This window comes from Scatophagus argus, chromosome 2 (genome assembly GCF_020382885.2).
Source record: "Scatophagus argus isolate fScaArg1 chromosome 2, fScaArg1.pri, whole genome shotgun sequence".
Taxonomy (NCBI): domain Eukaryota; kingdom Metazoa; phylum Chordata; class Actinopteri; family Scatophagidae; genus Scatophagus; species Scatophagus argus.
The window spans coordinates 9,231,990-9,246,848 of NC_058494.1; the positions used below are offsets into that span (position 1 = coordinate 9,231,990).

At 42.2% G+C, this 14,859-nt stretch overlaps 2 protein-coding genes across 5 annotated transcripts; both read left to right on the forward strand.

Moving 5' to 3' along the window:
• The first annotated feature begins 401 nt into the window (after window positions 1-401).
• LOC124068726 (tubulin beta-4B chain-like) lies at window positions 402-3,726 on the forward strand. Its single transcript, XM_046407166.1, has 5 exons — window positions 402-636; window positions 1,660-1,768; window positions 1,872-1,982; window positions 2,185-2,429; window positions 2,516-3,726. Exons 1-5 carry the CDS (start codon window positions 580-582, stop codon window positions 3,326-3,328), a joined length of 1,335 nt encoding a protein of 444 aa, XP_046263122.1. The 5' UTR covers window positions 402-579; the 3' UTR covers window positions 3,329-3,726.
• Window positions 3,727-4,695: 969 nt separating this feature from the next.
• dennd1c (DENN domain containing 1C) lies at window positions 4,696-14,584 on the forward strand. 4 transcript variants are annotated; one of them, XM_046407138.1, is made up of 24 exons: window positions 4,696-5,055; window positions 5,318-5,505; window positions 5,970-6,034; window positions 6,642-6,685; window positions 7,633-7,682; window positions 7,786-7,905; window positions 8,013-8,082; window positions 8,188-8,268; window positions 8,361-8,426; window positions 9,305-9,358; window positions 9,492-9,602; window positions 9,831-9,931; window positions 10,039-10,084; window positions 10,183-10,284; window positions 11,065-11,190; window positions 11,426-11,527; window positions 11,892-11,982; window positions 12,096-12,136; window positions 12,226-12,276; window positions 12,357-12,404; window positions 12,505-12,612; window positions 12,844-12,926; window positions 13,037-13,250; window positions 13,332-14,584. In XM_046407138.1, the coding sequence occupies exons 2-24, from the start codon at window positions 5,489-5,491 to the stop codon at window positions 14,304-14,306; spliced, it is 2,766 nt and encodes a 921-aa protein (XP_046263094.1). In that variant the 5' UTR covers window positions 4,696-5,055; window positions 5,318-5,488; the 3' UTR covers window positions 14,307-14,584. The 4 variants fall into 4 exon arrangements, with proteins under 4 accessions (XP_046263094.1, XP_046263102.1, XP_046263086.1 ...); XM_046407146.1 differs by having other exon boundaries at window positions 5,357-5,505; XM_046407130.1 differs by lacking the exon at window positions 4,696-5,055 and having other exon boundaries at window positions 5,087-5,505.
• Window positions 14,585-14,859: the final 275 nt, after the last annotated feature.

Sequence of the window (14,859 nt, forward strand, 5' to 3'; positions counted from 1 at the left end):
TCACCAAGTGCTTGCTGTTGGGTCTCTGTAAGAGTAGACCAGCTCTGTTTCTAAAGTGTGATGAGATAACTTTTGTTGTGATTTGGCACTATATAAGAATTGGCTTGACAGTTACTGCCAGTTTATTTAGGATTCCTCCTTGTGGCCATCACAATCAGGTTACATTCATGCATTCCTTCAAATGCTGATGCCAGCAGAGAGTTAACCCTGTAGCTTTGAAAGCGTGAGTCATGTTTTAAGGAGAAGGTTAATCTCGGTCTTTCAGTCTGTCCACTTTCATTTCACAGACATGTCAGTTCCACAACAACCCGTTCACCAAAAAGCCAGCCCAGACAGGCCAATTTTCCGGCCGTGCCCGGTTCCCGTTGCCATGGAGATGACGTCATGCTGCAGCACCGGGATGAACGGCGCAGCCGCAGACGGAGGGGAGGGCGAGACAGATTACACGCAGCCATAGCTCCTCCGCCATTCACCGTCAACTGAGTCGAGAGGGCCAGAACCGAACAGAACCGGAGTCCGTCGCCCGTTTCCCCGTTCTCCAGCAGCTCTCTGTGATACCCACCACTCCGCAACGACAACATGCGTGAGATAGTGCACCTGCAGGCCGGGCAGTGCGGGAACCAGATTGGGGCAAAGGTAGGAATGCACACACACACACATACACCCATCGTCGTTGTATATACCTGTTAACTGTGGTCGGTTTTATATGACTGAATTCAAGTTTAACGGTGTTGATGCCTGCGAATCGACTGTAAAGAGGACACGCTGTCCACAGGAAACACTAAATAGGTCAACATAGTGGAGTTGTATAAGACTGTACTTAAAGGCGGCGTACAATAGCATCGTTCAGGATGGGCGGTGGCAAGCCGAGACATTCCCGTCGCTGTCGCTGATGCCCTTTAAAATGAACACAATGAATGTGTGTGTGTGTGTGTGTGTGAGTGTGTGTGGTCAGAGAGAGGGGTGTGGCTCAGACACCAAATGCACTGGAACATACATGCAGTATTTAGGCACTCACACATATTAGGTCATACTTAGTTATCATGGTAATAATAATTTCGAATAGCTTGATATTTATTGTCATCCGTGCTTCTTGTAATGGGCGTTGGTTCGGGTCAGCCCATGTTTTGAAGGTATTGGTGAAGCACAGATGGATTTGAGGTTGATGCGGTTGAAAAAATAATCAAACGTTATGCTGGGGCTGCAGCTGTTTGTGTTATTGATATGATTCGTTATTTTTTTTACTATTATTACAGTCATTTATCTTTCAATTCATCAATTGGTCATTTTCTTTATGAAATAATGAAAACTGGCCATTGCAATTTGACATGTTTGGCTGCTTGATTTTTCCAAATCCAAACAGAGAAAAGTGACAAATCATCACATCACTGAAAGCTTGAGCAAACAAATTGCTAGCATTTTTCAAAAGTGACTTCAATTATTATTCAGTTATCAAAATAATTGTCACTTAATTTTCTGTCCGTCCTCTAATTGATTAATCAGTTGTTTTAGCACTCCAATATTCACCCGGTGTGGTAGCTGTGGCTCAACAACTAGAGTGGGTTGTAAAAAAGCAATATAAATGCAGTTATTACCCCGTGAGATATTAAGATTAATGAACTGGTTTCTGTCTAATTAAACCTGTCGACCTGTCTGTAGTTCTGGGAGGTGATCAGTGATGAGCATGGCATTGACCCGACGGGAACCTACCATGGAGACAGTGACCTGCAGCTGGACAGAATTAATGTCTACTACAACGAGGCTTCAGGTCGGGACTGTTCAGAACATCCACCCACTTGTATCGACTTGTCTGTCTTTATTTTTTTTTTTGTAATAAAAAAATAAATAATACCCATGCATTTGTGTTCCAGGTGGGAAGTATGTGCCTAGGGCCATCTTAGTGGATCTGGAGCCGGGTACTATGGACTCTGTCCGTTCCGGTCCCTTTGGACAGATCTTCAGGCCTGACAACTTTGTCTTTGGTACATGATCAGCCACATATGCGTGCACATAGGATGTTTATCATGTTGGTAAAAGAAAAATCATCTTAATTATCAGCACATTAAAGAGAATTGTTGCACTCCATACAGAAAAGTTAGTTTAAATAATAAACAAAAACCTTTTGGCAGGATAAATAAGACTGAGTATTCAAAGGGCTGACTGTAATTAACACTCCCTCTCCAGGCCAAAGTGGAGCTGGCAACAACTGGGCAAAGGGCCATTACACAGAGGGAGCTGAGCTGGTGGACTCTGTCCTGGATGTGGTGAGGAAGGAAGCTGAGAGCTGCGACTGCCTGCAGGGTTTCCAGCTTACACACTCCCTGGGTGGTGGTACTGGCTCTGGTATGGGAACTCTGCTCATCAGCAAGATACGTGAGGAGTACCCCGATCGTATCATGAACACCTTTAGTGTGGTGCCCTCTCCTAAGGTCAGCAACCACCTAGCGCTTTTTACCGGAGTTCTTTTACTTTTCTTGCTTTTTATTCCCCTGACCTTTTCCTGTTGTGCCTCCAGGTGTCAGACACAGTGGTGGAGCCCTACAATGCCACCCTGTCTGTCCACCAGCTGGTTGAGAATACTGACGAGACTTACTGCATTGACAACGAGGCCCTGTATGACATCTGCTTCCGCACCCTCAAACTCACCACACCCACATATGGAGACCTCAACCACCTGGTCTCTGCCACCATGAGTGGGGTGACAACTTGCCTGCGTTTCCCCGGCCAGCTCAACGCTGACCTTCGCAAACTGGCCGTCAACATGGTGCCCTTCCCTCGTCTGCACTTCTTCATGCCCGGCTTTGCCCCTCTCACCAGCAGGGGCAGCCAGCAGTACAGAGCTCTCTCTGTGCCTGAACTCACACAGCAGATGTTTGACGCCAAGAACATGATGGCCGCTTGCGACCCCCGCCACGGTCGCTACCTGACTGTGGCCGCTGTGTTTCGCGGCCGTATGTCCATGAAGGAAGTAGACGAGCAGATGCTGAACGTGCAGAACAAGAACAGCAGCTACTTTGTGGAGTGGATCCCCAACAACGTCAAGACAGCTGTGTGTGACATCCCGCCTCGTGGGCTTAAAATGGCTGCCACCTTCATTGGTAACAGCACTGCCATCCAGGAGTTGTTCAAGCGCATCTCCGAGCAGTTCACTGCCATGTTCCGCCGAAAGGCCTTCCTCCACTGGTACACTGGCGAGGGAATGGATGAGATGGAGTTCACAGAGGCAGAGAGCAACATGAACGACTTGGTGTCCGAGTACCAGCAGTATCAGGATGCCACGGCTGAGGAGGGAGAGTTTGAGGAGGAAGGAGAGGAGGAGGTGGCCTAAAGCTAAAATGACTCATCATATCTCACCTGCTCTCATACTAACAACATCTGACCATCCATCCACTTACTTCACTCCAACTCTGCTCTCTTCTTTTTTGTTCAAGTACTCTCCTTTCTCTGTTCTCTTATCCCTGTATCCCCCCGTTTCCTTTTCTCTCTGTCTCTTCTCTTTCTTCCAGCCAGAGTAGAAGTCACAACACTAAATTGTCTCTCCCATCTCAGTGCTCATATGGAGGTAGATAACACAGGTGTGCTTGTGGTGTTTTGTCCGTAACTTTCAGTTTGTGTTCAGTTATGATTATTAGTCAAAAAGTACCTGGTTCAAGTATTCAGTAAAACTGTATAATTTGATCACTTGTCTAATCTGTTATTGGTTGAAATAAATTTGTTGGAAAAATATCCCTGAAGGTCGTTGTATGTTTCTTGTGTGTCTGATATATTTTTAAATACAAACAAAATAAGGACATAGCAGTATATTTATATGTGTTAAGTATTGTTTCTTTATCTGTGATGGGGCTATGTACAATTTTGTCATGAATCGTACCAGCATTAGCTTGAAGCTCTTTTTTAATCATGACAGATCATGATTAAAACATAAGCCCATAGTGATAGAACAATACTAAATAAACAAAACAAAATACATAATACAAAGCTAACATAGAGATCTTTTCACTGAAATAGACAATTTTTGTTGACACACAGGTTTTACTGATGATGATGTGAAGGCAAACCAAAATGGAGACTCATAGTGTCTACAGATTAGGCAGTTTTGCTTGAACGCCACAGGGAGGCAGTATGAGAATCAGTACCTCTGTGAGCAGGATGTGGATAACTTGTTGTCATTTCTCATTCTGAAACCTGTAACACCAAATGATGCATTATGATGTGTCAGAAGTACTTCTCTATAGGAAAAGCAGAAGGCTGTTTATTTGGGCAATAGAAAAACACTCTATCCCTGTCAGCTTTCTATATACCTTATATGACATGCAGTATGAAAACATAAAGGCTGTTTTATTCAGATCATCAGTAACAACATCAGCTCCAGTGTTCTTGATACATTACAAAAAATACCTTAATATATGTTATTTGTATTGGTTTGATGAATAAATAATTCAAAATAACACACACTATACTTGGCTCATGTGATAAGATTAGTATCTTGAGGTGTTTTGGTCTCTTTGCTTCGTGTTCTGTTTGTTTCCTGTCTTCTTGAGATTTGTCTGATTGGGTTTTCTGTTGCCTGGCCAATCCGGTAGAGAGCTGGGTAGAGCTGTTTCTGTGTCCTATCAGTCGCCTGCCTGCACACCTGATCTACATCTGCCTCCAGTCACTTGTCACCGCCTATTTAAGACCGGCTCTCCCGCGCCACCCTTGCCAGATTATACCATCTATTCTAGTGGTTCACCTCCATGCTCATGTCTTCCCTGGGCAGCTCTGTCTGTGGATTGGACCTGATGTCCCCTGGCATTTGGAGTTTGTCTTTGTGCTTTGGATTCTTTGTTCTGGACATCTTCCTTTAGGCTTTTGCACTCACCTGCTGCCTGTTTATTTGCCGGTTTTATTTCCTGTTTTTGTGAACTATTTCCATTGTGTGTTTTGTAATGTTTACTGAATATCTCCACTAATGACTTTATTAATCCTTTACCTGAGTCTGTCATCTGCTTTTTGGAGTCCTCTCTGAAACCAAAATCCTAACATCATGTCCGTCAGTATGAATGACAATGCAGGGTAAGGCAGTAATGGTTCTAAATGTCAAAATTTAGCAGATGTAAAATAAAATCAAAGATGGAGGGGAATTGCTACACCAGACTTACATTTGCTACTTAAAAGCCTGCTGCTTTTCAAAATGAGAAGTGTAAAAAAAAAGAGGGGAAATACATAAAAAGATAAGTAAGAGCAGAATTTTAGGAGAAGTGAATACAAAGGCTGAGAGTTTGGAGAGATGGTTTTATAACAGACGTCATACTTACATATACACACACTGACGCAGATCAGGAAGTGTTCCTTCACTCGTGCGCTGATTGTGTAGGCAGCTGCCACCGCTGCTGTTTGCCTTCCTTTACACCACTGCTACATCAGCAGCAGGACTCCGCTTTAACACACCTGCTGAAGATCTCTGGCCTCCTGGACAAACACATGGACACAGACACTTTCAGACAACATGGGCTCCAGACTGAAGTAAGTTTATCATGTCATTTTTGCTCGATTTTCATCATCATCATCACTCAGCCCGTCCGTCTGTTCTTGTGGTTTTTATGACTTCCTCTCACAACTGCACAGGAAGTTTCCTGCAGCAACTCTGTAGCCCTTACTGAGTTGCTGTACACTTCATGGTCGATCTGTTCTTGTTTAAAGCAGAAGAAAATGTTCAACTGTGTTTGCTGTATGTGACCACATTTTGAAAATGTAATCATTTTTTCTGTAAAAGTGGCCACCTGTCTCTAATAGACATCACAGTTTACCTTTGTCCTTAAGAGCGCATTCACTGCACCATTACCTGACAGCAAAATGAGGGTCTTGAGTGGTAAAACAACTGTTGGGTAGATTCTCTGGAAAGCCTCAGCATTATGTGGACATGTTTAGGAGGCTAACACACTGTAAGCATAACCTCACCTCAGTGCTGTGACTCTCTTTCCTGTCAGACAAGATCCTGAGCGAACCTTCTACTGGTTCTTTGAAGCAACTTGCCCAGTAGCCAGAGACAAAGGTGAGTTTTTTTCCCCAGGCCAAGCAGCTTTTGCACTTACTGTGATTTCTAACTTGTCTCTCTGTATAGCACTGGAAATGTGTTATCCACAATAGAAAAATTTAGATGTGCAGAGTGATGTGGCAGTTGATTAAAACTGCTCCTAAGGAATCTTCCTGTGACCCTATTCACCTTCTTCCATGTCGTTTTTCTAAAGCACATGCTACACCAGTCTGTTTTACTACCATCTGAACCTGGCTTCACCTTTAAATCACAACACTAATTAATGTATGTGTTTTAAAATGAAGATGTAATACTTAGTGTGCAGTTATATGTGTTGAGCTGAGAGTTGCTCATGCTTCCTGTCATGTGATCAGACAAACCACATAGCCTGTCTAGTCACTCTTGAACCAGATGGTATCATCTGACAGACTGAGCAGCTGAGCCTGAACTGAACAGGTTCTTATAAATCATGTGTATTGTTTCCCTATAAACTGTAATGTCACCCTGTTTCACTCACTGTTGCCTTGTAAAACATAAAATATTTTTATTCAAGCACTTTTTTAAAGAAGATTTTGTTTGGAGTATTGGCAATGATGCTAATTCATTCATTCTTTTAATTTTTTAGATCCTGGCGTACTGTTTCAGTTTCCAGAGGACTTCAGTGATGAGGTAGTCACTTATGTTTCTTGCTCTTGGAAATCCAAAATATTTGTGGATCAGAATGTGAATCAGAGCAGCTTGTTTTGGCCATGCTAGTGGTTTGGCTCTATAGGGATTGCACTGTTGGTTGGCTAGTTGGTCTGTCACTTTGTTTTAGACTGAAATACACTATATAGCCAAAGTATTGGGATGTGGATGAAGGAAAAATCTTAATGCTTCAGCATACCAAGACATTTTGGACAATTCTATGCTTCCAACTTTGTGGCAACAGTTTGGGGAAGGCCCTTTTCTATTCCAGCATGACTGTGCCCCAGTGCACTAAGCAAAGTCCATAAAGACATGTTGGATGAGTTTGGTGTGGAAGAACTTGACTGGTCCACACAGAGGCCTGACCTCAACCCCATCCAACACCTTTGGGATGAATTGAAACAGAGATTGTGAGGCAGGCCTTTTGTCCAACATCAGTGCCTGACTTTCACTATTGCTCTACTGCATGAATGGGCAAAAATATCCCACAGAAACACTCCAAAATCTTGTGAAAAGCCTTCACAGAAGAGTGGAAGCTGTTATAGCTGTAAAGATGTTTGTGAATTTAAAATGTGAAGTCATTAAAATCCCTGTTGGTGTAATGCTCAAGTGTCCCAATACTTTTTTGGTCCTTAGAGGATGAATCCTACTGATTTCTACTGGTTTCCCCCTAGTGACAGCTTACTTTCCCGTCAACCTCAGCTGTACTTTGTGTTTAATGTTAATTAGGAAATGATCTTGCTGAACCAAGATATGCAACACAGTAAATATACTTGTCTAACATTAATTAAATTGTCATTATGAATATGTTTGCATGCTGACTTTTAGCTACAACTGAAGCTCTGTGTCACTGAAGTACAGAGCTCCAAGCATGGTGGTGGACTATTATTGTAATTTTTCACATTTTATGCAATTCTTTCCTGCTCCAGGAGTCTTTTCAAACATTACCCAGATTCTGCTTCCCATATGACATACAAAGGTGAGTATAACCTAGCTAGATTGCCTTGACTTTCTTGATCAAGTTGTATTTCTAGCCTGTATGTTCTTTGTATGTCCACTTCTGACTACATGCATCTGCACAGAGTAAGGGATGGACTGGCCGTGCAGCACTTTACCTTTGTTTTGACTGACCTTGAGGGATGCCAGAGGTTTGGCTTCTGTCGTCTCACCAACAGCACACATACCTGCCTTTGCATACTCAGGTACATTTGTATGAGGGTGTGTGAATGGGATAAAGAAAGAATAATTCTCCTTTCAAGTTGAGCTTTTACACCATGAGGAAAAACATTTTTCATCAATTTGATTACAGTTATCTTCCATGGTTTGAAGTGTTTTACAAGCTTCTCAACAACTTGGCAGATTACCTCACAAAAGGACAGGTGAGTTTCCATTGTTTGTGTGTAATCTTTCTGCCCTTCTATCACTCTCTAATCCACAAATTCTTGTTTGAGTATTTTTAACAACTACAATCATAATCTCAACAGACCAGTGAGATGAAAGCACTGCTGGCTGCGCTCTACAAGCAGTCCATACCACTGGCAGCTGGATCTGTCACTCTGCAAATGGTAAATCTCTAATAAACCAATGAAAACGAGGAGTCACACTTGAATTTGTGGCTTTTTTTGTCACTGGTTAGTATGTTGTGTTTTTTTCTGAGGGAGGGAAGCTATTGGTCAGCACAGAGGTGTCCCACCCTGTAGGACACCCAGAGGGACTAGAGGGGGTGAGTCCCACAGGAGTTCATGTGGTCTGGAATAACAGCTGTAGCAAATACAGACTAATTCCTGTTGGAAAGCTTTAGCTGTCTGTGCTTGATGGCTAAACTTGATGTATGTGTGCTAAAACCTTGTCACTCACCCCTCTAATTTAACGCAGACCATCCACTACAGCATTTGGAACGGTTAACTTTATGTGTTCATAACCCCTGAATAACCCATGATTGTGTTGTCACCATAATAATTGTTTTGTCACATGAGAAATGTCTGTAATGCATGTATCTTGTGGATTTTTAAATTTGAGGAATTTCATTCCAAAATGAGAAATCCTCTTGAAAGAAACGTTTACCATTTATTCAGCTAAAACAGATATATGGTGTGAAAATAGAAAAAAAGTATTGGTGGTCCTGACTGATGACTTTTTCCCCGACACCCGTGGTTTAATGCTACAGGTCCAAGAACTCTGGATTGCATTATAGCAGTAACTACAGCTCTAATATGATGTAAAGAAGATAGGAATGGCGGACTCCACCATTGTAGTAGTAATTATTAAATGTACATAGTCACTGAATGGCTATTGCAATAAAAATATGACCATAAAAATGATCAAAAATGGGGTTAGATTTGATTTTAAAAAATCAGAAATATAAGAATTATATTTTTAAAGTCATGTTACAATAAAACGGAAGCTTACACCAATAGTTTGTATCTTACAACCATATTCTTTAATGGATACTAAATTTTGGAATGAAAACCTTAAGTTTGATCCTGTAACCTGTAATGCACGCATGTCTGCGTTATGTTCAAGCCAGTTGAAAACAAAAATGCTTTTAATTAAATTGTCAGAGTTCTCTCCTTAATGTTTTGTTCCATTCATTTTGATCAGGTTCCATACTTCATCGCTCCAGACCCCAGAAGTCTCCCTTCCATCCCTGAAAATGTGAGTGCAGAAGATTGAACTAAACTCAAAGATTAAATGTAATACACTTCAGTGCAGGTTGGGCTTTGGAAACATGTTTCTCATTCAATCTGATATATGTGCGTGTGGATGTGTTTGTGGGTGTGTTTGCCAGAGGAACTTGACAGAGCTGATTGTGGCAGTAGATGTGGGGAACCTGCTCCAGCTCTATGCCAGCATGCTGTTTGAGAGACGCATCCTCATTTTTGCCAGCAAACTCAGTACTGTAAGACACACATATTTGTTCTGATATTTTATCTATTTCTGGGTAAACCTCAGCCTAACATAACCTCAAGTCTAACCCGTCAACATCACCAACCTTACAAAGACTGCCTGGAGCTAGAATAAAGTCACACACCAGACACTATATATGACCTTTGACAGAGCGCACACACACAGGTGTTCTGTGTGTTGTTATTGTCTGAAGCCGTCCTCCATTTTGTGTTGTGTGCAGCTGACGTCTTGTGTGCACGCACTCAGTGCTGTGTTATACCCCATGTATTGGCAACACATCTTCATCCCTGTGCTGCCACCCCACCTACTGGACTATTGCTGGTAAGAAGTGTATAGATAAGTGTCTATCTATCTGTCTATCTATCTATCTGTCTATCTATTGACCAACTGATCTACCACTACACTTTTCTTTTTAAATTTTGTTACAGTGCACCAATGCCTTACCTAATAGGGGTCCACACCAGTCTATCTGAGGTAAATTACTGATTAAAACAATACTTCAATTCTGCCAGGTTTGTCCACAAACTGTCCAACCCCACAGACCAAACTGTGTCTCTGTGTCTGTCCGACAGAGGGTGAGGAGTCGTGGGTTGGAGGAAGTTGTCATTCTAAATGTGGACACAAACACCTTGGAAAGCCCCTTTGATGATCTCAAAAGGATACCTTCAGATGTGGTAACGTGTGCTCTCTGTCTGGGTTTGTGGCCGTTTATGTGATTATATAGAAGTCTTTTAAGTGTCTCCAAATTAACACTTCACTCTTTTAATATTAAGAGAATGACTGGCATGTTGTCTAAATTATGTCTAAACCACAGAATCATATGATGCTCCCTAGTTAAAGGTGTATGGGTGACTTGTGGAGCCACAGAAAATAAACTCAGGGAAAAAAAAAGAAAGCAAAAGTCCTTTCTTTGCACTTCTGTTTTTGTTTATGCCACATCTGTAGAATTGTGAAGGTGAGGAAAATTAGCAACAAATTTAAAATCAATACTGATGTTCTAAGATGGAACCTTAATACAACCAGTGTTTGGTTACTATGGGAATAAATTCTGCTATGTGTAGCAGTAGGTAGCAGCTTGAGTTTTTGAGGTGAAGAACTGTGGCATAGCAACCAAATTTAGAACCCTGGTTCTTCTGGTGGAAACACAGCTGAAAAGTCCCTGAAATGGTTTCTGGGCCCCTCTAAACTTCCCACAATGGAAACGGGCTATTTGCCACGGTATCAGTGGTAGAAACATAAAAAGTGAGGGACTTTTTCTAGAGTTCAACCCCACCTGCCACCCTCCTATTTCCATGTTCACTGTCACTCAACAAAGTCAACAATCAAACAAACTCCTTACAGCACCTCAATTCATCTTCTTTTGATGATGTGGTGTTGTCTTCATCATGTCACTGAGGAGCAGCAGTGGTTTCTCTGGATTTATATCACGTATTAAAATGTAAACATGTCTCCAGATGGCCAGGCTGAAGGTGTGTCTGAAGCGTCAGGCAGTGTCCCCTGGCTGTGGTGTCTCAAGGGCCTTCCTGAAAGCTCAGGCTCTGCTGTTTGGAGGCTACAGGGATGCGCTGCAGTGTGACAAGGTCAGCCCCTCACAGAAAGGCTCATTGTAGAACTTACCATGAAATTTTTAATAATAAAATTGAAAAATTGATGACAGTGTAAGGACTTTATAAAGTTTGTTAAAATGCATGTCCTTTTGTGCGTATTTAAACAACTGATCAAACAACTTCAGTGCGTTCACTGCATTCTTAAGAGGTCAGTTACAGGAAGCTCTGCATGCTTACTGATCTGTGTGTCCCCCGACTTCCTTTGTAGGAGGGTGAAATGTGCTTCAATGACGAACTGTTTCTAGATCACAAGTCTTCCAGTATGAGGCAGTTCCTGCAGAGTGCCATTCATTTACAGTTCTTCAAACAGGTACACAATGTGCTTCATGTCATTTACTGCCCTCTGCTGGACAGATACTGCAAACATAGTACTGGACTTGTTGGGCAAACAATTAGTAAGATGTGGTAGGTAGTTTATAAATGTCTTTGATACAGATACTTCATTTAATGGAAAAGGTGTTGTGCCTGTCCCAGGCTGCTATTTCAGAGAATTTCAGGTATCTATTTGCAATGTTTTCAAAGATTAAAGCCTCAGAACTGCATGGTGGTTTATAATATTACAGGTAAATCTGTTGAAAAATCAGTAGTCATGCCCATCTAATGTAAAAGAGAGAACATTTTCATATTTGTTAATGAAATAATTTTAAAAAGGAGCAAATGCATGTTTTCTTTAGTTCATTGATGGTCGCCTGGATATTCTGAACAAAGGGAAGGAACCAGATGACCTCTTTGAGGAGGAGATCCTACAGTGTGAAACAGCTGCAGGTGTGTGTGTGTGTGTGTGTGTGTGTGTGTGTGTGTGTGTGTGTGTGTGTGTGAGTGAGTGAATGAATTTTACAATTCTCGTTTATTACGTTTCTTTGTATCTCTGCTTGCAGGGAGAAGCAAATCGTATCAGCAGTTAGTTGGCAATTTAAAAGTAAGTTCTTCTAATCTTTAATAAAATTGGTTTAAGTTTGTCTTGATTGTGCTGAAAAAGTGCAGCTCAGATGCTGTTTATTTTAACAGAAGGGAGGAGGAGCACTCATCCTTAATATGAAGTCCAAAGCAAACATAAAGGTGAGATAAGCCAAGGTAATATTTCTGGAAGGAGGACAAGTGAAAATAACTCTTTTCATCATCGTTTCACTCTGTTACAGGCCAAGGGTCTCACTAAGTCTGGTTTTAAAAACCTGCTGATGCACAAGGTGGGTCCTGGTTTATGTGAGTAGGTGTTTCGCTTGAAACTAATTCTGCTGCATATTTACTGAAATACTTCTTCCTTGTTTGTGTGTGTGTGTGATGCAGCCCCAAAATGAAGAACACACTCTTCAGAGAGGAGGATCAGTGTCACATCGTCGTGCCCAGTCTGACTGCTTGCAGAACCGTCTGCCAATCACACAGCACTTTGGGAAGGTGAGCTCTGTCTCAGAAAATTTTAAATATTTCATAACAGACACCATCCACATATATTCTTATCATTATCTAATCTGCCCTTTCTCCTGTCCTATACCGCTTCTTTGTGCTATTTTGCACCTTTAATTGCTCTGTTGATGTCGCTTTATTGTGATTCACCCAACATCTGTCATCTCTTTTGGGGGAATATTGTGCTGCTTTGCTTTGTTACTCAATGTTGCCTCATGTCAGTCACGTCCCCGTCGGCCTGTTCACAAACATAGGGCTCCCAGGGATGAGCAGGACACAAAGGACACTGCAGATACATGGGATGGGTGAGGGTCCAAGAAAAACCAAGAGATGTGGAAAACCCAGAAAGAAGATAAGAATACACAGCAAGTGTTTTCAGATTTATACCATTCTTTTTGTCTTGTTGGTGCCTCAGAGCTGTGTCTGGGCCTGTGGTGGAGCCTGAATCTGAGCTTCAGAAGGATGAAGAAGAGGGGGAGGATTCACTGCTGTGTGACCAGGAGGAGATGGATCTGCTTGGGGAGATCTTTGATACACTCAGCTCCCGGAGCTCTTACGATCGTGGTGTGCTGTATGGCACACGCAGCTTGGACCTGTTTGGACCAGACAGCCATGACTATATCACAAAGGTAAGAAGAGGACAAACTAACATACACACACACACAAAAAAATGTGATTTCTCATATAACATCGTCTGTTGTGTTTACCAGCGAGGTTTTCCAGCCAACCCAAGCCAGGAGAGCCTGTCTTTGTCCATAAGTGGCAGCGGGAGCCTACACAGTTGGAATCTGGAAACTACAGAGGAGCTGTCAGACCAGACAGAAGACTCTGACTGGCTATGCCTGGACACCAGCGTACCAGAGGAGGAGGGGACGGGCAGTCCGCTGGCAGTGTGTGAAATGAGAGAACAAGAAGGCGGACTGAGGGAGATCAGAGATATGCAGGAAGAAGTGAAGGTAAAAATAAATGGGAACCAAGAAGAAGAAACTGATGAGAGAAACAACTTTATGAAAGTGAAGACAGAGGAAGATAGAGAGAAAGACGGTCAGGAAATGAGAGTGAGTTTAACAGAGGACCCAGTGAAAGAACCCATGGAGAAACAAGAGAAAGAAGAGTTGAAAGAAAAAAGGGCAGAGATATTTGAAGGACCTGAGATGGAAAAAGGAACAAGTGAAATGCTGAAAGGTGATACAAGAGAAAATGAAGGAAGAGAAGGACAGGAGGGGAAAGACAAAGAGGTGAAAGGATCTACGAACAAACTAACACAACTGACAACCTCTAAGGACAACAGTGTGGAGGAGCAGCAAGGACAGGTGGACAATCTGAAACCCACAACTTCTCCTGGGCCTCAGAACCCCACACCTCCAGGAGGTCACGAGAACAGGAGTGAAGCAGCAGTAAAGAAAGACACGCAAGAGGTGAGACAGACTCTTCCTAAAGTGCTATCTGCTGTAGCACGCTTCCAGTCTCAGACATACAGCCAGGGCGTTCAGGTGAAGTCCAGGGCCAAAGAACTGGCTGAGACCGAGAGTCCTTGCACCATGTTTCAGAGCAGGGAGAAAACACAAGCTCATCCGCCATGCGAGTCAAATATATCAGAGGAGAACAGCCACTTGGAGAGGCATGGGGAGGAGGATCTGCCATCAATCAAAGTATCTGAACTTAAGAAGAGATTTGAAGCTTAAATATAAGGCTGGTTCTAGGTTGCTACTAAAAATGCTACTGAAGATATTTAAAGATGGAATAAATAATGTTCTTGTTTATATTCGGCTACCGATTTAATGTGCTAGTGAGTATCCATGGCAGCAGGAAGGTGTACTTGGGTCGAAATACAAACTACAGTGTGTGCGATCATTGTAAAGGAACATGCTGCCCATTGTCACAGAGTGGCTCACCGTGTTTTTCGCCAATGTTCTTTTGGGGTCTTTCTGTGGGACTTAAGATTGTTTTTTTTTTTTTTTTTTTTAAAAAAGAAATAAAAATCACCAGACCTCTTCAGGTCTGGTGACTCTTTACTTGTCTCAATATTGTGTTGATTAAATGATCTGAAGTTAAGGAAACAAAAATAAAATTCTTAGTAAATAAATCTTAGAAAATAAATTCTTAGTGAGGACATGTTTGTATTGTCTGAAATATGAAGTGCAAGATGGCCTATTTGTCACTGACACATGAATATTTTCCTACAAGCGTGTGTGAGTGTGCACTCATGAGCTCCTTCGTAGACAAAAAGTGAAACAT